The following is a 26,179-nucleotide window of genomic DNA, read 5'->3' on the forward strand; positions in this document are numbered from 1 at the left end:
CCCGTCTGACCAGTCACCCTCCAGCCCATCCTCATGGCCACTAGCTCCTTCCACAGGCCCCCTTCATCTCCCTCCTGACTGACCTGTCTCCAGCCTCATCGGCCCCTTTCCCGCGTCCTAAAATAGAAAAGTGCAGATCAATGCTTCCCTCCGCCCAGATAAAATCACATGCCTGAGGGGGCTTTCTGGGCTGGGCCTGCTTCCCCTTCTCTCCTCCCCCACAGCACTGACTTCATCCCTTGTTACTTCCCGCCACCTCCTCTCTGGCTTCCACCACCCATTTCCCCAAGCCCCCTCTGTCTCACGCCTCTTCCACATTTGGCCACCCCTTCCTAAACACGCTCCCCTGTAGTCACACACTCGCCTTCAATACTTAGCTCAAATGCGACCACCTCCAGGAAGCCTTCCCTGACCTGCCCCTGCCAGCCCGGGGAAGGTATCTGTGGTTACCGGGTTTCCCCTCAGAGCAAAGCCTTGCTGTTTACACGTTGCCTTGTCCACTGACCCCAGGGCCGGGGCCTTGTGGTTTGGGTTTCCTCACTCTGCTAACAGAGGGCACGTATCCTCAGCCTCCACTTGGGCTTGCTGAGTAAATGACGAACAAACAAGGAGTATTCACTCCTTGGCCCAGAGGTTTCCAGGCCAGAAGCGGAGGGGTCCCCCAGAATCTCCATTAGGGCCCTAACCCCACCCTGACACCTGCCCCTTCCCCCTCCCCAGGTGAACTGAAGTTTCGAGGTCAGGGGGAACCTTCAGCTGGAACCAGGGGAATTGGGAGAGGTGGGCAGGGGATTGGCATCCACACAAGCCTAGATGGGTGGCGAGGCAAGAGGGGGCAGGTCACGCCATCTCCGCTCAGAACGACTCCTGGATGGAGTGTGTCGGCTGCGGGGGGCCCCTGTGCCTGCTTTTGTCACACTCTCCGCCCTCCACGTCTGAGTCATTCTGACAACTTCCCTCTCTAGCTCCGGCCTCTTGACCACCTCTGCTCACTTGCTCCAGCGGTTCCCCAGTGGCTCAGGAGCTCGGGAGCCCACGTCTGAGCTCCCCGTCATGAGCAGGACCAGGACAGCCCTTCTCCTGTTGATGGGTAAGCTGGGAATGAAGGGGGCGAGGAGGATGGGGTCCAGGGAGGGAGATCTGAGAATGCATGTGCCCTGGACTCAGACATCAGGAGAGGGATCTAGGGGTTGAGATCTGGAGTTTGTGGAGAGAGGAGACGGAAGGACCCATCTGGGGGGGTGTAAGAGGAGCCGGGAGAGAGGCCGGTTGCCCGGAAAATCCAGAGATCCCTCAGGTAGGCAGGACCAGCTCACTGTGTGCTCTGTCCACAGTGCCCCTTTGGCCCCAACTTTCCCTGGATCCCCCCTCTTAGGAGCCCCCAGGGTGGGGGTGGGGAAGGCGCACCTTTAGAGCGGGGGTGTAGCTTGGCAGAAACTGAGAGTTGAAACTTGCCAGCCGGCCACTGGGTGAGGCGCTGTCTCTGGGCCGTCTGAGACTGTCTGAGAGCAGCGAGGCGGGGGCGGCCCACGCCCGGGTGGGCGGCCAGAAGACCAGGAGACACTGGGGCGCTGGGCCTAGCGAGGAGAGGGGCGGTCAGGCCCGGGGAGATGAAGCAGAGGAGGAACCTTCTTCAAAGCTTCTCTCTGCCCCCTCCTCCCCAGGCGTGGCTTCCTCTCTCTGCTTCAACTTGGACATCGACAAGCCAACCATCTTCCCCATGCACAGCGCCGGGTTTGGACACAGTGTGGTCCAGTACGCCAACTGGTGAGGACCGGCGGGGGGGGGGGGCGGGGGGTGGAGATGACTGGCCTCGGTCACCTCATCAGCTCCTCTCCCGCACAGCGTTCTGCTCCTCTCCACCACGCCCTTAGGTCACAAGCTCTCCCGTCTCTCTGGTGGGCCATTCCCCCAAGGCCGTGAAGAACTGGACTGAAAGCGGTGCTGTCTGGCCACCTCGATGATCAGAGCTCGCTAACATTTATTGAGCACTTACTCGGCGCCAGACACTGGGCCACCCACCCTTTACGTGGGTATGGATTTAGTCCCCAATTCAACAATTATTGAGCACCTGCTGTGCGCCTCAGGAGCCAGTCATACACCAGAGAATAAAACAGACAGAAACCCCTCCCAGGCAGAACTTAAATTGTTATTAATCTCCTCTTGACAGATGAGGAAACTGAGGCACAGAGAGCTGAAGCACACTTGCTGGAGTGGCAGTCTGGCGTTAGTGCCCACACTACTTTTATTTTCTTTAAGTTTCGCGTGTCCATCATAGTGCTTAGACAATTGTATAATCTGTGAAGTGACCCCCCTGATCATCCTAGTACCCACCGGGCACGGGACGTACTTACCACACAAACGTTGCCCGCAGTCCCTATGCTGTGCTTCCCATCCCCACGACTATCCTGTGACTTCTCCTTCCCCTCCCCTCTTTCCCCCAGTCCCCTCGCCCCTCCCACCCGGCAACCCTCAGTGTGTTCACTGTATCTGAGTCTGTTTTGTTTGTGTGTATTTTGTTCTTTAGATTCTACATCTACCAGTAAGTGAAATCGCATGGTATTTGTCTTTCTCTGTCTGCTGTGTTCACACTCTTAACTGCAGTGTTCTTTGTCTCCCCCCCAGGGTGGTGGTGGGAGCCCCCCTGGAGATAAAGGCTGTCAACCAAACCGGTGGCCTCTACCGGTGTGACTACAGCACGGCCACCTGTGAGCCCATCCAGCTGCAGAGTGAGTCCCGGCCCCTCCCTGGGACCCAGGTGCAGGTGCCCATGCTCCAGGGCGTCTGTGCGGAGCACAGGGGGCCCACGTTCCAGCTTCAGCTCTGTCTGAAAACCCTCACCGTCAGACATGCTTCCCGGCCTCCCTACCCGTGGCCCTCCTGTACCCTCAGAGTTCCATCAAGAGCTGGGAGCCCCCTTCATGTGTCAGGCGTCCTTGTCTCCCAGGGATGAGGCGACCTCTGCCCAGACTGTGCAGAGCTCCTCTGTCCTGAGGGTGACCATCACCTACCTGTCCCCTCAGCGCCCCCAGAGGCTGTGAACATGTCCCTGGGCCTATCCCTGACAGCTGCCACCACACCCCCTCGGCTGCTGGTGAGTTGCCCTGGGTCACCGGAGCATCCTGAGGAGGGGTGGGGACCTGGGACTGCAGGAGCGGGGCTCTTGTGGAGGGTGGGGTGCTGGGATGGGACAGAGGCAGGAGCTGCCCCGCCCACCACCCTCTGTTCCCAGGCCTGCGGCCCCACTGTGCACCATGCATGCAACGAGAACATGCACTTGGCCGGGGTCTGCTTCCTGTGGGCCTCCTCTTCCTGGCCGACCCAGAGGCTCCCAGATGCCCTGAAGGGTGAGTGTCTGGGCCCTGGGTGTTTCGAGGAGCCCACACACATCTCACTTGGAGGCGTAGTGGGGCCAGAGACACTCTACCAACGCAGGTCGAAAAGAGGGAACTGGCCTGGCTGGTGTGGCTCAGTGGTTGGGCGTTGACCCAGGAACCAGGTCACAGTTCGATTCCTGATCAGGGCACAGGCCCGGGTTGTGGGCTCGATCCGCAGCAGGGGGCGTGCACGAGGCAGCCGATCAATGATTCGCTCTCATCATTGATGTTTCTCTCTCTCTCTCCCTCTCCCGTCCTCTCTCTGAAATCAATAAAACCATTAAAAAGAAGAGAGGGATCTGGAAAGAGGTTTACTGGGTTGTGTAGTGGGTCAAACACGGCGGGAATCACTGCCGCCTTCACAGCCTGCCCTGTGACGGCCACTGCGGCCTCCCCTGTGCCCTCGCCCTCTCCAAGCCCCCTGCTCCATCTGTCGGATGGGCATAGTAACACCCGGTACAGAGCAACACCAGACGTCCACGGCCAGGGCTTAGCACAGCGCCTGGCATGCGGTGAGGGCTCAGCGATTGCCAACTGCTATTGTTTTTAGAGAGAAGGGGGTTTATTTTCACCCAGTGTAGCTGGGATAGATATGACCGACTGGTTTGTGCAGCCAAGAAAGGGTGATGAGGGCAGGCAGTCTGAATGTGTCCGTGCATGATGTGTCTGTTCGTGTGTATGATGTGTGTACCTGTATAGTATATGTGTGTATTTGTGTGTGTATGTGTGTATGTGTATGATGTATGTATGTGTCTATTTGTGTGCAAGGATATGACGTGTGTATGTGTGCATTTGTGTGTGTATGATGTGTGTGTATTTGTATGGTGTCTGTGCATTTGCATGTGAGTGTATGATGCATGCATGTGTATTTGTGTGTCTATGATTTGTGTGTGAGTGTATGATGTGTGTATATGGTGGATGTGTCTATTTGTGTGTGAGTGTATGGTGTGTGTATGAGTATGATGTGTGTATGTGTGCATTTGTGTGTGAGTGTATGATGTGTGTATGTGTGTGTATGATTTGTGTGCAAGTGTGTGTATGATGTGTATAGTGTATGATGTCTGTGTATTTGTGTGATTTGTGTGTATTTGTGCATGTATGATGTGTGTATGATGTGTATTATGTCTGTGTATTTGTGTGTGTGATGTGCATGTATTTTTGTGTGAGTGTATGATGTGTGTATGTGTGTCTTTATATCTTTGTGTGTGTATGATTTGTGTGTGTGTGTGTGAGTGTGTACGATGTGTGTGTCTCTGTGTGTGTGTGTGTGTGTGTGTGTGTGTGTGTGTGTGCGAACAGGTTGAGGCACAGCGTCTGGCTTCCCGGTGCTGGTGGGAATGGAAAATGAGGAAGTGGAACAGTGAGTTCTTCACACAGCCCACAGCAGCCCAAGGCCCCGCCCTGGTTTCACTCTCACACTCAGGCCCTTGGGGAGGCCGGCATGGGCCACTGAATGCAGTGCCCCTTGCAGCACCTCTAGGCTCTAACTTGACCCACAGGCACTGGGCTCCCCAGGGAACACCCAGGACGCCACTCTCTCGGGTGGGAGGCCGCTGCGGCAGAAAGGGGAGCTGAGAGCTGGGCAGCCTCCTCTCCTGAGGGCAGACCCATGTTCACCCAGGAGGGAAGTGGGGTCCTGCATTTAAGCGGAGAACAGAATAGGGCCAGTGTGTGGCTGTTGCCAGGGGTGGCATTAGAAGTATTTAACAGCCCTGGCCTGGTGTGCTCAGTGGTTAGATCATCAGCCCATGCACCAAAGGGTCTTGGGTTCGATTCCCGGTCAAGGGCACATACCTGGGTTGCAGGTTTGATCCCCAGCCCTGGTCAGGGCATGTGCGGGAGGCACCCAATCAATGTGTCTCTCTGACACTGATGTCTCTCTCTCTCTCTCTGTGTCTTTTTCTCTCTCTACCTCCTTCCCTCCCTCCCTCCCTCCCTCCTTCCTCTACTCTCTAAAAATCAATGGAAAAATATCATTGGGTGAGGATTAACAACAGCAACAAGTTAAAAAATTAACAAAAATACAGTTCAGCTCCGAACAGTGAGGAGAGAGCCTGGCCAGGCCTGGAGCAGTGGAGATGCGGTGGGGAGAGGCATGGAGGGCCAGGGGGTCGGCCCCCTGAGGTAGAAGAGGGGAGCAGCTTCTCACCATCTGCATTGCAGGACCTTCCATGTTTTTACCAATCAGGCTGGCTGCGCAGGTGTGAGCAGCCGAATCCTAGGTGCAGCCTCTTAGAGACTCCAGGAGACCGCCGGGCCCTGTTCCGGGCAGGGAGCAGGGAGGCCCCTGGGGGGAAGTTCTTGTTACCAGGAGGGTCTGGGCTCTGGGAGCACCCGCAGAGGACCGTGCCACCTCCTTCCTCAGAGTGCCCGAGGCAGGAGCAGGACATCGTGTTCCTGATCGACGGCTCAGGCAGCATCAGCTCCAGGGATTTTGCCAAGATGCTGAAATTCGTGAAGGCTGTGATGAGCCAGTTCCAGAGACCCAGGGCCCAGGTGTGCCCGTGGGGCAGGGCAGGCGCTGGGCAGGCCTGCAGGAGGGCATTGGGGCTCCGGGGGAGGGCGCTGGCGCTCTGGGGAGGGAGGTGCCAGCCCCTGCTCTTCTCCCAGTTCTCCCTGATGCAGTTCTCCAGCACCTTCCGGGTTCACTTCACGTTCAAGGAATTCTCGCAGAGCTCAAACCCACTACGGCTGCTGGACTCTGTGAGGCAGCTGAACCAGTACACGCACACGGCCACAGCTATCCTGAGGGTCACGTGAGTCCTGACCCTCCAGTCCTCCAGGCGGCTGCCCTTCCCCTGGGCCTCCTCCGGCTCCGGCTCCGAGACAAAGGGGCCGATGGAACTGAGATTCTGCCTGGTCTCCTCACCAAGGGGGGGCGGGGGTGGCTCTGGGCCGCACGCATCAGGCCTCCAGAGGAAGTCACCTCCTCGTTGGCGCCTCTGGACCCTCCTCTTTCCTGCAGAGAAGAGCTGTTCAGTGCCCACAAGGGGGCCAGACAGGACGCCTCCAAGATCCTCATCGTCATCACGGACGGGGATAAAACAGGCGACAACCTGGAATATGAGGATGTCATCCCTCGGGCCGAGGCCAAGGGCATTGTCCGCTATGCGGTCGGGGTAGGATGTGGACGCTGCCCGCTGCTTCCTCTTTGGGGACTTCCCTTCCAGGGACAGAATCCCAGCTCTCGGCTTCCACTGCCCCCGGGAGGAGGCTGTGCTAGCCTGGGGACCTGGCCCTCTGCCAACCTCCGTGACGCTTTCTGAGCCTCGGTTTCTCTCCCGGATCGGGGGGGGGGGGGGGGGACGGCGGGGCAGGGAGGGAGGGGTGACACTGGCCCCGATCACTGGAGGACACGGCGCCAGAGCGTGGCAGGCGCCGTGGGCTTGTCATCTGTTCACTGAGTCGGTTTCCTGTGGGGACAGGTGGGGTCGGCTTTTCAGGACCGACGCGCCTTCGCAGAGCTGACCGCCATCGCGTCCAGGCCCCCGCAGGAGCACATATTCAGAGTGGACAACTTTGATGCTCTGAGAGACATTCAAAGGCAGCTGAAAGAGAAGATCTTTGCCATTGAGGGTAAGTCAGAGCTGGAACTCGCTCTAGACACCTCATTCTCGGGTGCCTTTCCTCTGGGCCCTGCCTCCAGGTCAGGGCACCAACCCTGCCCTCTGGACATAGTCTCCACCATCAGGCCCTGTTAAGCTGGGGTGTCCTGCCCTGGCCGGTGTGGCTCTGTGGATAGAGCATCGGCCTGAGGACCAAAGGGTCCTGGGGTGCAGGCTCCTCCCTTGCCCGGGCCGTGGTTGGGGCGTGTGCAAGAGGCAACCAATCAACGTGTTTCTCTCACATCAGTGTTTCTCTCTGTCTCTCCCTCTCTCTTCCTCTCTGAAAATCAATGGAAAAATACCCTCGGGTAAGGATTAAAAAAAAAAAAGCTGAGGTGTCCTGGCAAAGCCTGTCCCCCCTCCCCCTGCCCCAAACCCGAGTGCCATGCCTCCCCCAGGTACCCACACCATGAGCAGCAGCTCCTTTGAGTTGGAGATGTCCCAGGAGGGCTTCAGCGCGGTGCTCACGCCCGTGAGTGGGCCCTCCCGGCACCGGTGTGGGATGAGGGAGCTTGTGGGATGAAGGGGAGCATGTGGGATGAGGGAGCGTGTGGGATGAGGGAGCGTGTGGGATGAGGGAGCGTGTGGGATGAGGGAGCGTGTGGGATGAGGGAGCGTGTGGGATGAGGGGGACCGTGTGGGATGAGGGAGCGTGTGGGATGACAGTGAGCGTGTGGGATGAGGGGGAGCGTGTGGGATGAGGGAGCGTGTGGGATGACAGTGAGCGTGTGGGATGAGGGGGAGCGTGTGGGATGAGGGAGCGTGTGGGATGACAGTGAGCGTGTGGGATGAGGGGGAGCGTTGGAGGGAGCGTGTGGGATAGGGAGCGTGTGGGATGAGGGAGCGTGTGGGATGACAGTGAGCGTGTGGGATGAGGGGGAGCGTGTGGGATGACAGTGAGCGTGTGGGATGAGGGAGCGTGTGGGATGAGGGGGAGTGTGTGGGATGAGGGAGCGTGTGGGATGAGGGGAGCGTGTGGGATGACAGTGAGCGTGTGGGATGAGGGAGCGTGTGGGATGAGGGAGCGTGTGGGATGAGGGAGCGTGTGGGATGACAGTGAGCGTGTGGGATGAGGGGGAGCGTGTGGGATGACAGTGAGCGTGTGGGATGAGGGAGCGTGTGGGATGAGGGGGAGTGTGTGGGATGACAGTGAGCGTGTGGGATGAGGGGGAGCGTGTGGGATGACAGTGAGCGTGTGGGATAGGGAGCGTGTGGGATGAGGGGGAGCGTGTGGGATGACAGTGAGCGTGTGGGATGAGGGAGCGTGTGGGATGAGGGGGAGCGTGTGGGATGACAGTGAGCGTGTGGGATGAGGGAGCGTGTGGGTTGAGGGGAGCGTGTGGGATGAGGGAGCGTGTGGGATGAGGGAGCGTGTGGGATGAGGGAGCGTGTGGGATGAAGGGAGCGTGTGGGATGAGGGAGCGTGTGGGATGAAGGGGAGCAGGGAGGAGGTAGGTGAGGGCGGGTGTCAAGGTTGGGCACCTTGGAGTTGCTGTCTCTCCTGCTCCCTGGCTCAGCCCCAGACCTTCCTTCCCAGGACGGACCAGTTCTGGGCGCTGTGGGGAGCTACAGCTGGTCTGGAGGTGCCTTCCTGTACCCCCCAAATAAGAAACCTCCCACCTTCATCAACATGTCTCAGGAGAATGTGGACATGGTGGACTCCTACCTGGGTGAGAACAGGCTCTGCCTGTGCGGACAGGGACAGGCGGGACAGGCGGGAGATGAGCTGCCTGGGGGCGGAGGGGAGGGGATGGGGACCGGGTGGGGGGCAGCGGGTGGGGGGAGGTGATGGGGACGGGGGGGCGGGCAGGGTGTAGGGGGAGGGGATGGGGAGGTTGCATGGGGGGGTGGGGGGCAGCGGGTGGCCTTTGAGCTGAGGCCCAGCCCCCTCAGGTTACTCCACCGAGCTGGCCCTTTGGAAGGGGGTGCAGAGCCTGGTCCTGGGGGCCCCCCGCCATCAGCACACCGGGAAGGCCGTCATCTTCACCCAGGCGGCCGGGCAGTGGAGGCCGAAGGCTGAAGTCACAGGGACCCAGGTTGGGTGTGGAGGACCGGAGGGTGGCGGGCTCTCCAGGGAGGAGGGAGCAGACGAAGGGGTTCGGGCCTCGTGGGGGGAGGTCCTGGTGCCAGGGAGAGGCGGGACCTGGCCCAGAGGGTGCCCTGCGCCAGGGAGGCAGGGTGACGTGAGGCTCTGCCCTCCAGATTGGCTCCTACTTCGGGGCCTCCCTCTGCTCCGTGGACGTGGACAGAGATGGCAGCTCCGACCTGGTCCTCATCGGGGCTCCCCATTACTACGAGCCGACCCGGGGGGGCCAGGTGTCCGTGTGCCCCTTTCCCCGGGGGGTGAGTGGCTGAGGAGGCCTGGCTGGGTGGGGCCTGGGTGTGGGGTGGAGGGGTTGCCCGGGTTGGGACTGGCACTGTTTCTGCTCTGCAAAAGGCCAGGTGGCAGTGCTGGGCCATTCTCCGTGGGGAGCAGGGCCACCCCTGGGGCCGCTTTGGGGCAGCCCTGACCACCATGGGGGACGTGAATGGGGACAAGCTGACGGACGTGGCCATCGGGGCCCCGGGGGAGGAGGACAACCAGGGTGCTGTGTACCTGTTCCACGGAGCCTCGGGGCCGGGCATCAGCCCCTCCCACAGCCAGGTGAGGCCCGTTACAGATCCTGTCACTCCGACCGCCTTCTCCTTGCTCCTCCCTGTCTTCCACGCTGCCACCTGGAAAAGTCTGTCACCACCTCTGCCCTCCTCTGCCCACCGCGGGCGTCTCTAGGCAGGGAACAAAATCTGTGGGGCGTGAAAAATGGAAAGGTCCGATGGAGACTTGAGACTTGGGTGGGTTCTCCGCCCAGGACTTTTAATCCCCCGGCGGCTTCAGGAGCGGCCCAGGCCCCGCCAGCCAGCCGTGTTAGAGATGAGGCCTGGGGTCTGGAGGAGTCAGTGAGTTGGCTGGTCCCGGTGGGTAGTGGATCGGGAATGGTGATGAGGGCCGTTCCGGTCTCCTGCTTCTCACCACTGCCCGGTCCCTTGGGGCCCCGCTGCCGGTCACTTTGGGCCTGGCTGCTCAGCCTGCCTGTCCACGCACCCCTTCATCTCCCTGGAGGCCACACGACTTCTTTCCCTGCTGCCATCAGTAATCCTGCCCGATGCCCATCCAGACAGGAGGCCCCTGCCCAGGGGGTCAGGGCTCCCTCAGAAAGGGGGCTGCTTCCCTGGCAAAGTCAAGGAAGCCCCAATAAAAACAGGCCAAAGGGTCAGGAGACACTTCTCCAAAGATCATCTATGGAGGACCAGCAGGCACATGAAAAGGTATTGAACATCATTCATCATCAGTCATCAGCAAATTCAAACCACAGTGAGACACCAGTTCACACCCACGGGGGCTGGGGGGGGGGGGGGGGGGGGCGAGAATAGGGAGATGGGAAACAAGTGTGGGCCGGATGCGGAGGCTCGTATACCGCGGGGGATGGGACCCGGTGCAGCCTGGCAGGTCCTGAAAGGTGCAGCAGAAGGCATTGTATGACCCAGCAACTCTGCCCGAGAGAACTGAAAACACGTTTACACAAAAAGTTACAACAAATGCTCATATAGCATGATTCACAATAACCCAAAGGCGGGGACAGCCCACATGCCCATCGACGAATGAGCAGATAGACAAATGGGTGTGGCCGGGCAGTGGAATAGTATTCAGCCGTATGCAGGAGCGAGGGAACTGACACATCTACAGTATGAATGACCTTGAAAACATTATGCTGAGTGAAAGAAGCCCACACAAAGCCCGCCTAGAGTCTGGTTCCATTTATATTAGCTCCAGAACGCGGCGGGGTGGGGAGGGGTGGGGGGTGGGGCGTCCACAGAGACAGAACGTAGGTTGTTGTCAGGGGCTGGGGAGGGAAATGAGGGACTTAGGGGTGACTGCTCAGGCATATGGCTTCTTTCGGGGGTGATGAAAATGTTCTAAAGTTGATGTGTTGGTGGTCACACAACTCTGTGAACACCCTAAGAACATGGGGTTGTGTACTTTAAAAGGGTGACTTGCACGGTGTGTGAATTGTGTCTCAGGGATGTGGTCGTGGTCACGGCTCACCTGTCTGTGCTGAGCTCCTCAGCTGTCCACGGTGGTGACAAGAAGCCAGCCCGCCCAGGCCGCTGCCGTGAGGGTTACATGAGTTAGTACATGGGCGGCACGTAGCACGTCTATGGCGGACATATGCATATGTGCCTGGCACGCAGTCGGTGCTACGTTATCATCAATTACTGTGGGGACAGCTTAGCAACAGAAGGGGTTTCAAAGAGCTTGGAACTTTAAGAAGGGGGAGAGGGGCTTGGCTGAGAACCCAGCGGCCCGCTGTGGCCCCGAAGCTCCTTTCTTTTGCTCTGGTCATCGTGGCTTTGTAGGCCCTTCATGGTGACATCTTTTCACGCCTCACCCCTTCTGTTTCTCACCTGCCTACCTCCCCCTTTCTCCTGTTGCTCATTCCAACTCGTTTTTCTCACCCCAAACTGGCTTGCCCGTCCCTCTCACCAGAGGATCACAGGCTCCCAGCTCTCCCCTGGGCTCCAGCACTTTGGACAGTCGCTGAGCGGAGGCCAGGACCTCACCCTGGACAGCCTTGTGGACCTGGCCGTGGGGGCCCAGGGGCACGCACTGCTGCTCAGGTGAGAGCAGCCTTCCCCAGTCACTCCCCAGATGGTCCCTAGGTGTACCCAGGACACCCGTCCCCTCACCCACCCCAGGTGGCCCTCCCGGGACCAAAGGCTGGCATTCTGCCCACAGGACCAGACCTGTGCTCAGGGTGTGGGTGGAGATCCACACAACACCCACAGAGATTGCTAGGTCTGTGTTCGAGTGTCGGGAGAACACAGCCTCCATCCGGGACCTGGGTGATGCCACAGTCTGCCTTCGTGTCCATGAAAGTCCCAGGACCCGGCTGGGTGAGTCCTCTCTGGCCCAGACTCCCGTCTCCGGCCTGGCCCCTTGCCCCCTGGGGAGTTCCTGGTTCTCTCAGCCTTCCCCACCCTCTACTTCCCCCTCTAGGTAACCTCCAAAGTGATGTGACCTTTGACCTGACCCTTGACCCTGGCCACCTGAGTCCCCGAGCCATCTTCAAGGAGACAAACACTCGGCATCTGAGCCGCGTCAGAGTCCTCGGTCTGAGACAGCACTGCGAGGACGTGAAGCTGCTGCTCCCGGTGAGGGTCCGGGGCGATGCTGAGGCTGGCGGCGGCCGGGCAGGGAAAGGACCAGGTGTGTTCTGGTCCTGGCGCTAGCTCGGCCCAGCAGGTCACCTCACATGCAGGAGGAGCTTACCATTTGTTAGCCAGATAAGTGAGTGGGTTCCTGGCTGAGTGAGTGAATGAATGGAGGGGTGGGCTGCAGCTGCCAGAAGTCGCACAGCTGGATTGCAGAGCAGCGCATGGCTGCGTCAGAGAGCTAGAGCGGTGGGCCGGGATTCTTGCATCGAGCCGTTCCTCTGAGACAGACCCTGTCCTAGGTGCCAGGGACACCACCTGGACAACAGAGTCCACGCCCAGAGGGCGCGCAGGGAAAGAGCAAAAACAATCAGGTTCCTAGATAACAGGGTCAGGTAGGGATGAACACTGTGAGGAAGCCAGGGAGAGAGCAGAGGGTCCGGGCCTCTCCGAGCAGGGAGGTTGCAAGGCCTTGAACAGGCTGGCCTGTGGGAGGCTGGGGGAGGGAATCAAGGCAGAGGGCAAGCCCAGCAGAGGATCCTCAAGGTGGAATCAGCAATGAGTGTTTCACCAGCGCAGGCGACAGGCCTCACTGTCACCCCATCTCAGGGATGAGGAGACAGGGCACAGCTAGTGATGGTGAGGTGCTGTCCTGAGCCTCCTGCTCTCCCCCACGGCCGCCCTGTAGGCTTGCGTGGAGGACGCGATGATCCCCATCACCTTGAGTCTCAATTTCTCCCTGGTGGGCCAGCCCATCCCTTCCTTTGGGAACCTCCAGCCTATTCTGGCTCCAGACACCCGCAGACACTTCACGGCCTCTGTGAGTCCTCGGGTTGGGATCTTTGGGGGGCAGTGGGGTGTGGGCTACAGGCCTTGGAGAAACCCCCACGTCGCCTTCCCTCTCAGCTCCCCTTTGAGAAGAACTGTGGGGACGACCATGTCTGCCAGGACGACCTTGGCATCACCATTGACGCCTCTGGGTGAGCTTCCACCTCCTGAGACCTGCCCTGGTCTCCCAGCCCCTCTCCTGGGACCTAGAGCTGCCGTCTAGCTCTCCCTACCATCTCCATCCTGTGCTCAGAAACCAGACATCCCAGGCCCCGGGGACCCCACATCTCCACTCTGGGTTTCGTCCCCAGACCATTTCTAGCCTTGGTCATAGGCTCATCTCCTGCCCTCCACCCCCACCCCCAGCTTGGAGACCCTGGTGGTGGGGAACACCCTGGAGCTGAACATGGGAGTGAAAGTGTGGAATGAGGGCGAGGACTCCTATGGGACCACAGTCACCTTCTCCTACCCGCCAGGGCTGTCCTACCGGCGGGCGACAGTGAGCCAGGTATTATTCCTTCTGGGGAAGCAGCCAATGGCTGGGGATCAGCAGAGACTCCTGTTCAAAGCTCAGGCTGGGGCTGCCGTTGCTCAGAGCCTCTCAGAAACCCAGGGATCCGGGCTGGTGCTGGTCGGAGAGACACGGTTGTGCCATCGGGGGCTTGCTCATGCTGTGCTCAACTCCGGGCATCGCGTTTTAAGGACACCGACTATTAGGAATGAGTGCCCAGCAGGCTGCTGATGTGGAGAGAGAGGGCACGCTGCCCTAAACGTTTTTGTATTCCACAGCATGTCAATATTCTTCTTTTAGAGGAAAACCTACCTCAACCTTCAAATATTTTAAACACTGTCTTATAGAAGCAGGGGTTAACTTTATTGGTTGCTCTAGATCAGGTCTTGGCCTGCGTTTTCTCTGAAGAGCTGGAAAATAAGTATGTCAGCTTTGTGGGCCATAGAGCGCCTGTCACATCCGCTGAGCTCTGCTGGTGTGGAGTGAAAGCAGCCATTGGCGAGACGTACGCGAATGAGCGCCAATAAAACTTCCTCTGTGAAAAGTGGTGCTGGGCTATCGTTTGGCAAGACCTGCTCTGGAAGACGGAGCTAGGGCCAAAGTGAAACAGATTTTCAACAAAAATTTTACGAAAAATGCTAAACATTTATAAAAGTAGGGAGTAGATCAACAAAGCTCTCAAAAACATATCACCCAGATTCAATAAATACCAACATTTTGCAATATTTATTTCAGCTGGCTCCCCTCTCCACTTGCTGAAATATTTTAAGATAAATCCCAGACATCATGTCACTCCTCTCTCTTCCCCCCTATAGTTCTGCTCTGTCCCCACAGCCCACATGACCCAATACCATTATCGCATCCAGTGAAACAAACGATTCATAATAAAATTCCCTTAATTGGCTCAAAAATATCTTCTTATACATGATTTGTTCGAACCAGCATCTAAACTAGGTCTATACATTACGTTTGGCTGGTTGGTCTCTTATGTCTCTCTTAGGCTAGTATTCCCAATGGGGTCATAGTTTGGTTAACATTCAAAGGAACGCACTAGAAATGGCAAGATCCGGCTGCCCAGGGGTGAGTGCCCATCACTGGAAGTCCTTCTGGACACACCAACCAAATGCAGCATGCGGACCTTTGTTGGGTATTTGTTTTTAAAACGAGCTGTAAAGTAGCATCTTTGGAGGCAACCCAGGAAGTCTGCGCGTGCCCTGCCTACTGGCCGACGTTACGGAGTTGTTGCTTATTTTGCTGGGCGTGAGTTGTTCAGTCTTGCGGTTGGTGGTATATATTGAAGTATTTCTGGATGAAACAATGTGATATTCAAAATGTGCTTTCAATTACTCCGAAAAAAGGTGGAGAGGCAGCTGAATAAAACAAAAGTAGAAAAAATGTTGGCAATTGAAGCTGAGGGATGGGTATATGGGGCTTGATTTATCTAGTTGCTCTACTTTGGAGTATGTTTGAAAATTTCAATAACAGAAAGCCTTTTTAAAATAACAATAAATAAAAAGGGGGAGAACTTTAATAAATCTGCGATTTCTACATTAGGAAGAAATTTGACCAGATAGTGTCTAAGGATATTTTAAAAACAAAACATCATCTTAGGGTAGATTCCAGAAAACTGTCACTCCGTCATGGAGTCTCTTTGGGACATGCTCTAACGAGCGCCCCCCTGCCCTTGCCCCTGCCCTTGCCCCTGCCCTTGCTTAGAGCCGGCCGCCGTCACGCTCCCTGCAACTGGCCTGCGACAGCGGGAGCCAGGACGCCTGGAGCACCCGCTGCAGCCTCAAACACATCATCTTCCGCGAGGGAGCTCAGGTCTGTCTCCCACTCCCCTGCCCCCACCCAGCCTCAGCCTCCGTGACCTCCGCCTCCAACCCCACGCCTGCCTCTCCCTCAGGTCACCTTCGTGGCCACCTTTGACGTCTCCCCCAAGGCCATGCTGGGAGACCGGCTGCTTCTAACGGCCAATGTGAGCAGGTGAGCAGGGCCAGGCACAGGTCCGCGCCCCCTCGCGCCCCACCTCCTCGTCAGGAGCACCCGCCAATGCTGCTCCTCTTCCTCCAGTGAGAACAACTCCCCCAGGACCCTCAGGACCACCTCCCGGCTGGAGCTGCCGGTGAAGTACTCCGTCTACATCGTGGTCAGCAGGTGCCGCACAGGGACCGGAGCGGGGTCCTTCCCATCACTCTGACGGGGCTGGGGATTCTCAGTCCCTGCGGCCCGAACCCCTGGGATATTTAGGTTCTCCCACCACCCTCCACCCCGCCCCACCCGCCATCACCCACCACCCGCGCCCACACACCGACACCCCCACCCCCTCTGCCCACACGCCCACCACACCCCTCCACGCCCTCTCCCACTACCTCTCCCACACCCTCTCCCACACCCTGCCCCACTCACCCTCGCCCACCACCCTCCCCACTACCCGTCGCCCACCACCCCCCCCCACCACCCCTCTCCCACTACCCTCTCCCACCACCCTGCTCCCACTACCCTCTCCCACTACCCTCTCCCACCACCCTCTCCCACCACCCTCTCCCACTACCCTCTCCCACAACCCTCTCCCACTACCCGTCCCACTACCCTCTCCCACCACCATTCTCCCACGACCCTCTCCCACTACCCTCTCCCACTACCCTCTCCCACCACCATTCTCCCACCACCCTCTCCCACTACCCTTCTCCCCACTACCCTCTCCCACTACCCTTCTCCCCACCACCCTCTCCCACTACCCTTCTCCCACTACCCTCTCCCACTACCCTTCTCCCACCACCCTCTCCCACTACCCTCTCCCACTACCCTTCTCCCACTACCCTCTCCCACTACCCTTCTCCCACCACCCTCTCCCACTACCCTTCTCCCACTACCCTCTCCCACTACCCTTCTCCACCACCCTCTCCCACTACCCTTCTCCCACTACCCTCTCCCACTACCCTTCTCCCACCACCCTCTCCCACTACCCTTCTCCCACTACCCTCTCCCACTACCCTTCTCCACCACCCTCTCCCACTACCCTTCTCCCACTACCCTCTCCCACTACCCTTCTCCCACCACCCTCTCCCACTACCCTTCTCCCACTACCTTCTCCCACTACCCTCTCCCACTACCCTTCTCCCACTACCCTCTCCCACTACCCTTCTCCCACCACCCTCTCCCACTACCCTTCTCCCACTACCCTCTCCCACTACCCTCTCCCACTACCCTTCCAGTCCTTAGCTGGCAACTGCTGGTAGCACTTGCTCCTCAATCCTGCGTGTTTATGGTGGGCTGGCTCTGACAACAGTAAGTGTGGTGTTACCGTTACTTACACGCTGCATTTAATAGCGGTTATAGTTCTCAGAGGCTTTCTCCAAAGCCCCAAGATTGCCCTGGATTCCGTAAGAGATGTGAGAGACATCGCTGTCTTCCAGGTTCTCGCGGCCTGACTGGGAGCGAGGCTACCCTGACCTAAAGCAGAGTCTTACCAAGGGCCTCTCTGTGGTCCCGGGGCCTGAGGCTTTGTGAGCTTCTAGGAGGGGGTAGGGGCTCCTGTCAGGGGAGGCCTCAGCTCAACATTGCAGGGGCCTGTGGCATTGGCCGTGGCCCTTGGCATTTGGGTGGGACAGTTCTCATCGCAAGGAACAGATTTACACCTTGAAGGGCTGTTAGAACCACTCCTCCTCCCTTCCCCTTGGGAAGGGTAGGGACAAACACCCTGCCTGCTCCCAGGGAGGTGGGGGGCGGTCAGGGAAAAGCTACAGATGTCGCCCAAGAAGGGGTGGATGATGAGGGGTAGGCGCCGCCCAAGGAGAGGTGGATGATGAGGGATAGGAGCCGCCCAAGGAGGGGTGGATGATGAGGGGTAGGTGCCGCCCGAGGAGAGGTGGATGAGGTGTTTGAAACTAGGAGGTTGTGAGCAGACACCTCCCTAGCATTTGCTGTATTTCAGGCACAGTGATGTGGGTGCTTTCCATAAATTCATTCATTTGATTTCAACAAAGATTTATTGAGCCTCTACTATGTGTAATGATCACCAGACATAGACCCCTGCCCCATGGGATGTATGCACTTGTGATATGGAACAGGCCGTGGGACGTAGCCTGGGCACGCTGCCCCGAAACGTCCACCCGCGTGCCTCGTCGGCTGCCCTCCTCCTGCCCAGAGCTCCACACTCTCCCCCGCACCTCACGCCAGGCTCTGGGCAGCCAGCGGGTGCGGGGTCCGAGCTTGTCGGCAGGAGCGTGCACTGGGGCTGGCACACCTCACGGGGCACCCACAGGCAGGCAGCCAGGTGTGACCTCTGCAGATTGCCTCTGTCCCTTCACTACACCCCTGCCCGGCCCCACCTGGGCAGTTTCCTCTGTGGGCAGCTTCTGCGGGCAGCCAGCCAGGAGCCCAGGCCCGCTCCCTAATCTCCCCATTCCTCAGGTCAGCCACACACCTCATCCGGGACAACCAGGGCCCCAGTGAGCTGCTCAGGAGGCCCCCGGGGAACTTCAACCCCCACATGCCTCTTCTCTCCCCAGCCACGAAGAATCCACCAAGTACCTCAACTTCTCGGCCTCAGAGGAGGAGGGGAGCAGCGTGGCCCAGCTCAGATACCAGGTGAGTGAGGGCGGCTCAAGAGCAGGGGCTGCGGCCCAGGAGCCAGGGAGCAGGGAGGGACGTGGCCTTGGCATGCTTTGCTCTCGCTGCCCTCCGTGCAGGTGAGCAACCTGGGGCAGAGGGACCTGCCTGTCAGCATCTACTTCTTGGTGCCTGTGGAGCTGAACCAGGCGGCGGTGTGGACAGAGCTGGAGCTCCTCCACCCCCAGGTACCCGAGGACTGTGTGTGGCTCCCCCACCAATGCCCTTTGCCTGGTTTCCCGTGTCCCTCCCATTCTCTGATGTCCCCTCTGAGACGCCTGCTCTCTGTCTTCCTAGAGCCCATCTATGAACTGCTCTTCAGAGAGAATAGTGCCCACAGAGGCCGACCCCCGGGCCCACATTCAGAGGAATCCCGTGCTGGTGAGGAGGACTGGCTGCCCCCCACTTAAGCCACACCTCAGAGGCACGGAGCTCAGGAGTCCGTGCGACGTTCAGAGGGATGTCTGCTGCGCGGCATTCCTGAATTCAGATGTGGATGCTCCTTTAAATCAGACACGTTAATGCTGTCTGCTGCCTTCACACACACACACACACACACACACACACACACACACACACACACTGGGCTGATCTACTTCTCTGCCCCTAGGACTGCTCCGCTGCTGCCTGCCGGAGGTTCCGCTGTGACGTGCCCTCCTTTGGCACCCAGGAGGAACTGGACTTCACCCTGAAGGGCAACCTCAGCTTCGGCTGGGTCAGACAGGTGGGTGGGCCCAGCGGCAGAGCCCTGCCCCCAGCCTCCGCCTCCGGTGGGCCCTGAATGTCTGTGCCCGGCCTCAGTGGAGAGCCAGGGCATTTCCCTGACGCGGAGCTTTCCCCAGAGCTAGCTGCCAGCCCTCCTGCCCTTTTGCAGACTCTGCAGAAGAAGGTATCGGTCGTGAGTATGGCGGGAATCACGTTCGACAGATCTGTGTATGCCCAGCTCCCGGGCCAGGAGGCGTTTCTGAGAGCCCAGGTAGTGACTGTGTGCTGGCAGCAGCCAGGTTGGCGAGCGGCTTCTGACGCTAAATCCGTGTGCCGTGTGGGGGCTCACAAAGCTGGAGGGAGGGGGTGAAGATCCCTGGGGGGGACAGTTGTCCCTAAGCCCCTGAGGGCTTCTGTGGCTCAGCCCATGGAGTCTGGCCTGGGGAGGCCGGGGAGGAGGTTAAAGGTTGGAGAGGCCGGGAGGAGCCGAGGCCGCCAGAGGACCGATGCTTTCTGATGAGGTCACCTCCTTCCAGATGGAGGTGGTGCTGGAGAAGCAGGAGGTCCACAACCCCGTGCCCCTCATTGTGGGCAGCTCCGTGGGAGGACTGCTGCTGCTGGCTCTCATCACAGCCATACTGTACAAGGTGCGTGCTCGCCTCCTGACCCCCCAGCACATGTTCCACTGTTCACAGCATAAGACAGCGCTCCCCTTGGAGTCAGTGCACGTTCTCGCTCAGTCACTGCATGGGAGAGAGCCTCTTCCACCTCTGACATCAGCAGTCCCCAGATGTCCCTCATGTGTTCCTATCTGTTCTCAGGCTTCCTTTAGTCTCTTTCCCTTTCTTTCCCACTCACCTCTGCCTTTCTACATATTTTTCTTGACAGCAAATCTATATATATAAAAGCCTAAGCAACCAAACAACCGGTCGCTATGACGCACACTGACCACCAGGGGGCAGACGCTCAATGCGGGAGCTGCCCTCTGTTGGTCAGTGCGCTCCCACAGCGGGAGCACCGCTCAGACGTAAGGCCCACGGTGGTGTGAGCCCGTGGCATGCACAGTGGGGCCAGGATGAGTGGGAGCTGCAGGCAGGAGTGGCAGGCGGAGTTGGACTGCTGGTTTTGGCCCCATCCCTGCAGGCCATGCTGAGGGATCCCACTGGTGCATGAATCCATGCACCGGGCCTCTAGTTATAACATAAAAAGCACTGCCCTGGGTTTGATGTGGATACCACCATGGATTCTCTCTGTGATTAGGCAAGTGCCTGGTCCATGCTGGGTCTTGTTTCACATTCTAAAGGTAATTACCAGCTCACAGAACTGTGGGCCAGTCTAACTGTCAGTGTTGCCACTGCACTGCTTGAATATCATAGGGGCTCCTGAGTGGCGGTCCCTCCCCTTCCCCATCACCTCCTTCCCCCTCTTCCACCGACTCCCTTCCTCTCCTTCCTTCCCTGCAGGTTGGCTTCTTTAAACGTCAGTACAAAGAGATGATGGCGGAAGCAAATGAACAAGCTGCCCCAGAAAATGGGCCACCGGGCCCCCAAGGTGGCCAATGAGAAACTCCCTCCTGTTCTCTTTGGACTTGCTCTGTCCTGAGAGGCTTCCTGGCCCTTTTACTCACGCCCGCCAGGCTTGAGGGGGAACAAATGTCCCACAGGAGGGAGGCTGGCACCGGGCTGCTTTCTCTCTTTGGAGGATGAAGTTTATTTGCACAAAGCGTCCTGCCTGGGAAGGGCCATTTGTCTTGTCAAAGCTCCAGATGGAAACACCAGGCAGGATCCCTGCCCTGCCCCCCAGAGCACTTGGCCTGAAATTTCTACCTGGAAATACATGGACCATAGTCCCCAGCTCCATTCTCCCTTCCTCCACTAGCCACCAGTGATCTCGCTAAAATGCAGTACTGTTTTTTGTGATTAAAAAAATAAAGAAATTTATTGTGCTGACATTGGTTAATAGGATCATGTAGGTTTCAAGTGTACAGTTCTGTGATACAAGATCTGTATATTGCATGGTATGCCTACCATTCAATGTCAAATCATCTTCTGCCACCATATATATTAGGCCCCCTTCACCCCTCAACTCTACCTCCTTCCCTCTGGCAACCACCTAAGATCTGGTCTTAAACAAGTCACTGGTCCTCATGCATCTTCAGTGGCTCCCCCTTAATCACAGGATAGCAGCTAAACTACTCAGCTGAATGTCGGGAGCCAGCTCCCTTTCCAGAGACGGGCTTCGGCTTCGGGAGCACACAGCATGAGGGTCTGTGCTGCTCTGTCACCCTCATCTAGCAAAGTGCTGGCAGTATTGGTCTCGGTTTTGTCTTGGGAATCTCAGTCTAGATTTCCCGAACAAAGTTGGGAATGAAATGCCTTCCATTAGAATTTGTAAACTTGGCTGCTAGCGTTGGTCGGCACTGCTGGCCACGAGGGAAGGGTGCCCCTACCCCAGGAGGGGCGGTGTCCCCAGTGCCACTTTGGCTCACCCAGCTTCAGGGTCTCTTTGAGGCTCTAAAGATAGCACATGAATAAATGCCAGAACATACTAGTAATTATAAAAATTGCACATCCCATATAATAAAAGCCTAATATGCTAAGTGTTCAGTCGGCCATTCAACCAATCAAAGCATAATGTGCTAATGATATGCTAAGGCCGCTCAACTGCTTGCTATGACGTGCACTGACCACCAGGGGGAATGCGCTCCAACCGGTAGGTGAGCTTTCTGCTGGGGTCTGGCCGATTGGAACTGAGTGAGATGGGCCAGACATGCCCTAGAGCCCTCCCGTGGTCCCTCCCCAGCTGGCCAACCTCCTGTGTCCCTCCCTGGCCCCGATGGGGTCCCTTGGCTTGGCCTGCGCCCTCTCACAATCCAGGAACCCTCAGGGGATGTCAGAGAGCCAGTTTTGGCCTGATCCCACAGGCCAGACCAAGGGACCCTGCTGGTGCAGGAATTCCTGCACTGGGCCTCCAGTTTTAAATATTTGCATTAACAAATTAACACTTTGCACAAAAAGATGTATGTGCCTTTATTGGGAAACATGTCAAAGCCTTTTATGGATGTGAGTCCTGGAAATGACGCTCATGCTGTCCCCTCATCATGGTAGACGCCAGCCAGCCCTGAGGCCTGGGGCCAGGACCAGACAGTTAAACAGGTCAGTGTTATAAATGTCCCTTATTGAAGGTAGCCTGACCTCTTCATCTGCTCACTCCATTCGCAGGGATGTCACTGATGGGAAACGGATAGGGCTGAGGGGGAGGGGTGGCAAGGAGAAGGCGCAGCCCTTCGTGGCTACTCTTCCCTCTGGAGGGAACCAATATGCAGATGCTGTACAAATCCTGAGAGGTGTTGACACTGTTTGCATGTGGCTAGTGATCGGGGAGACCCTGAAGTCCTATATCAGGGACCTGCTGCCTCTGATAAGGTTATTATTGTGCCACTCATCTCGGCATGAAGCTCAAAGTGGTGCCTGGCGCTGAGCTGGGAGCCAACACATCCCTGCCCAGGAGAGATCCCACTGTTGCTGCCACCACAAGGGTGCTCAGGCCTGAGGATCTTTTAATTGGAAAAAAAGAAGGGGAAGCAGTTGATCATGTGACCTGAGGGAATGCTAGAAAGTGGCCCTTTCCCTCCACCCAACGATACCCTCATCCACCGTCTTCGGGTCCAAACTCCTTTTGTATCTGGAAGCTTTGGAGTCTCCAGAAGGGCCAGTTATCATACAATAGCCTCATGGTGGGCTTTAGGCGAGACTTCACTGGAATCCGGCTTTAGAGTGCTGTTTCTCAAAGTGTGTTCCACAAACCACTTGTGGTCTCCACTTATCTCCTATGTGCCAAAGCTTTTAATTTACTTACTAGAAGCCTGGTGCACAAAAATTTGTGCGCTGGCAGCGGGGGGGCGGCGGGGGGGTCTCTCAGCCCAACCTGTGCCCTTTCACAGTCTAGGACCCCTCGGGAGATAACCACCTGCTGGCTTAGGCCCATTCCCCTGGTGGCAGATGGTACGCCCGATCCTGCAGTGCCTTCCCCATCTCCCCTGGTCGCACACGGCAGGCCTGGATCCCGCTCTGGGGTGGGTGGTGGCTTGGGATCGTGCTGCCCCCCGCCCCCACCCCAGGCCGGGGATTGCACTGCTGCCAGCACAGGGCGGTGCAGCGGGATCTGCCTGCAGTATGCAAATTTAACGGCCATCTTTGTTGGGTTAATTTGCATACTCTTCAGATTGGCTGATGAGCATAGCAAGGGTACTGTCAATTAGCATCTTTGTCTTTTATTAGTGTAGATTTATTTATTTCCTCACCCAAGGAAATGCTTATTGATTTTAGAGCAAAAGGAAGGGGGAGAGAGAGAGAGAGAGAGAGAGAGAGAGAGAGAGAGAGAGAGAGAAACATCAATGTCTACCGGTTGCTTCCTGTATGTGCCCTGACCAGGAATTGAACCCCAACCTTTTGGTGTACAGGGCAATGCTCCAGCCGAGCCACCTGGCCAGATCCTAAGTGCTCTGTTTGAGAGAGGAAAAAAAAGCAAGAAACAGAGAGTCCAAATGATGCCATAGGAAGACCCTGAGCTCACGTCCTCCCAAGGACAGCAAGTCTACAGCTGTGCAGGGATCACTTCCCTCTGAAAAGACCTGGGAAGTGGATGAACTGCTCCTCCTTTACAACAGAGAGAAGGACCACATTGCGATGGGAAGGAGAGGCAGAGACATGCTGTTGCCTAAAACACCCCACCCCTGGCGAGGACTCACGGGAGGGCGGGGTCTCACCAGTGCCGGGCCTCTATCAGGCTCAGCCCTTGGGATCCGCACCAAAGCGACAAGCCCCAAAACACCTGGCTTAGAAAACCAATGGGGCCACAGCGTTAGAGGGAGCTAGCTGAGATTCTCCCTGTAGGGGGCTTGCCTGTGGCCTTGCTCGCCCCAGGACCCAGCACAAAGCAGAAGTTTGAGACGCACTCAGGCTATACTTGCAGGAGGCTCGTTTGCTAATCTTAAAGCATCTGCGCAGGGCCAGGGGACAGCTGGAAGTCTCTTCAGAGGCCAAGGTGCTGTGGGCGCCGTGGCTGTCCTCTCCGCCTGCCCTGCTAACACAGGCTGGTGAACTGGCACAGGCACCTCCATTGCCTTGGGCTGCTGTGGCGCTCCCTCGCCCACTGGCTGGCACCCGTGAGCAGGAGTGATCACGGCAGGCTATGGCCCCCTCCCTGAAGCTGGCATGCACCAGACGAGACACTCTCCAGCTGCGTCACCCAAGCACGAGGGTGTATGAAGCCAAGGCAGGCTCCTGCTGTCTTTCTGACGATTGTAAGCCCACCCCACCCCCTACACTCTCTCACCGCTTTGCGAAAACCAGTGGGCACGTGCAATTCATGCAGGAGATGCCCCTTGGTCACCTGCCTGGTGGCCAATGGGGCTGGTGCTCCTGGGCTCCACAGGACAGCGATGCGCAGGGAGACAGTTCTTGGCCGCCTACCAATCAGCAGGCTGACACACTCCCCCCGCCCCCCATCTTCCTGTGAAAAGGGCCTATTGACTTACCTGTAGTGTCAGCCCAAGAATAAGCTTTGTTCCCACACACCTCGAGGCTGCAGAGGTGCTCCCAGGGGCATAAGCAGGAGACCCCGTACTGCACACCCCTTGGCCTCGCTACTGCTTGATGATGCCTCCCGAAAGGAGCTTATAAACTCACCTGGAGCCCCGAGTTTAGCAACTGTCAGCCAGGGGACACCTCCAGATCTCCTGGCTTGGGGACTATCAGGGTTTTTTATTGAAGCCACACAGAAGTGTGTTTATTTTCAACTTTAAAAACTGCTGCTTCGCCCTCGCCGGTTTGGCTCACTGTACAGAGCGTCGGCCTGCGGACTGAAGGGTCCCAGGTTCGATTCTGGTCCAGGGCACATGCCCAGTTTGCGGGCTCGATCCCCAGCAGGGGGCGTGCAGGAGGCAGCCGATCAGTGATTCTCTCTTATCATTGATGTTTCTCTCTTTCTCCCTCTCCCTTCCTCTCTGAAATCAATAAAAATATTTTTAAAAACCACAACAAAGAAACAAAAAACTCTGCTGCCTGAGGGCTAGCTTCCAATCAGCCTGAAACTAAGTGCCAAGTGAGGATCCTCACCTTGGAGTACTGACAAGTCTTGGCACATCCCCCACGGGGGGGACTAATAAGAATAAACCAAGCTGTTTAGACAATCACAAAAGTTTGAGAGATAAGCAAGAGCTAGGGAAAGGTTGAAAAGTTTCGTCACCTACACAAGGCCACTTCTTCAAGACAGAGAGGTAGCTATTGCACCTAACACGTAGAAGAATCTTGAATAGCCACACCAAGACACAATGTAAGTTAAAGATAGAGAATCGTGAGAGCAGAAAGAGAAAAACAACTTGTTACGTGCAAAGGAAATCCCATAATGCTATCAGAAAATTTTTCAGCAGAAAAAAAATTTTTAATCCTCACCCAAGGATATGTTTTATTGATTTTAGAGAGAGAGGAAGCAGGAGAGAGAGAAACTCTGATGTGAGAGAGGAACATCGATCAGTTGCCTCCCGTACACCCCCTGACCAGGGATGGAACCCGAATCCTAGGTATGTGCCCTGACCTGGAATCAAACCTGCAGCCTTTTTGGTGTACAGGATGACATTCCCATCAACTGAGTGACTGGGCCAGAGCTCAGCAGAAGGTTTGAAGGCCAGAAGGGAGAGACATTACAAAGTGCTGAAAGGAGAAAACTTCCGCCAAGAATACTCTACCCAGAAAAGTTACCATTCAGAATTGAAGGAGAGTTAGAGTTTTCCAGACAAGCAAATGCTAAAGAAGTTAATCACCACAAAACCAGCCTTACAAGAAATGTTAAAGGGACTTCTTTAAGCTAAAAAATAATGGCACTAATTAATAACAAAGGAAACATACAAAAGTAAATTATCTCTGGTAAAGGGAATATGTAGTAAAAGTAGTAGGATAATCACTGATAAAGCTAGTATCAAGGTTAAAAGACAAAAGTAGTTAAATTAACTAAAACTACATTAATTAGTTAAGGGATACATAAGAAGATGTAAAACATGACATCCAAAACACCAGAATTTATAGGGAAGGAGAGTAAAAATCTAGAGTTTTGAAATGTGTTCACATTTAAATTTCTATCAACTTAAAATATGCTGTTATATACATGGCATATAGTAGATAAAAAGAAATCTAAAGTAAAGAAAGTAATTAAACCACAAGGGAATGAGAGAGAGAGAGAGAGAGAGAGAGAGAGAGAGAGAGAGAGAGAGAGGAATGACAAAAACAGCAAACTGGCAATAAGTACATACCTACTAATATTTACTCTAAATGTAAATGGACTAAATTCTC

At 56.7% G+C, this 26,179-nt stretch overlaps 1 protein-coding gene across 3 annotated transcripts; it reads left to right on the plus strand.

Annotated features, from left to right (window-relative positions):
- Positions 1-969: 969 nt before the first annotated feature.
- Positions 970-20,789, plus strand: ITGAX (integrin subunit alpha X). Of its 3 annotated transcripts, XM_036310298.1 has the most exons (30): positions 970-1,090; positions 1,665-1,767; positions 2,626-2,729; positions 3,024-3,094; positions 3,233-3,347; positions 5,743-5,873; positions 5,988-6,133; positions 6,343-6,496; positions 6,803-6,953; positions 7,381-7,454; positions 8,520-8,652; positions 8,876-9,018; positions 9,185-9,325; positions 9,420-9,626; positions 11,508-11,638; positions 11,757-11,914; positions 12,018-12,172; positions 12,861-12,992; positions 13,079-13,152; positions 13,367-13,508; positions 15,228-15,335; positions 15,418-15,497; positions 15,585-15,668; positions 18,026-18,104; positions 18,206-18,313; positions 18,423-18,506; positions 18,736-18,849; positions 19,000-19,101; positions 19,367-19,477; positions 20,294-20,789. In XM_036310298.1, exons 1-30 carry the CDS (start codon positions 1,054-1,056, stop codon positions 20,390-20,392), a joined length of 3,471 nt encoding a protein of 1,156 aa, XP_036166191.1. In that variant the 5' UTR covers positions 970-1,053; the 3' UTR covers positions 20,393-20,789. The 3 variants fall into 3 exon arrangements, 2 of the variants coding, with proteins under 2 accessions (XP_036166191.1, XP_036166192.1); XM_036310299.1 differs by lacking the exon at positions 19,000-19,101; XR_004967673.1 differs by lacking the exons at positions 18,736-18,849; positions 19,000-19,101; positions 19,367-19,477; positions 20,294-20,789 and having other exon boundaries at positions 17,928-18,104; positions 18,423-18,456.
- The last annotated feature ends 5,390 nt before the right edge of the window (positions 20,790-26,179 follow it).

This window comes from Myotis myotis, unplaced genomic scaffold (genome assembly GCF_014108235.1).
Source record: "Myotis myotis isolate mMyoMyo1 unplaced genomic scaffold, mMyoMyo1.p scaffold_m19_p_5, whole genome shotgun sequence".
Lineage (NCBI taxonomy): Eukaryota > Metazoa > Chordata > Mammalia > Chiroptera > Vespertilionidae > Myotis > Myotis myotis.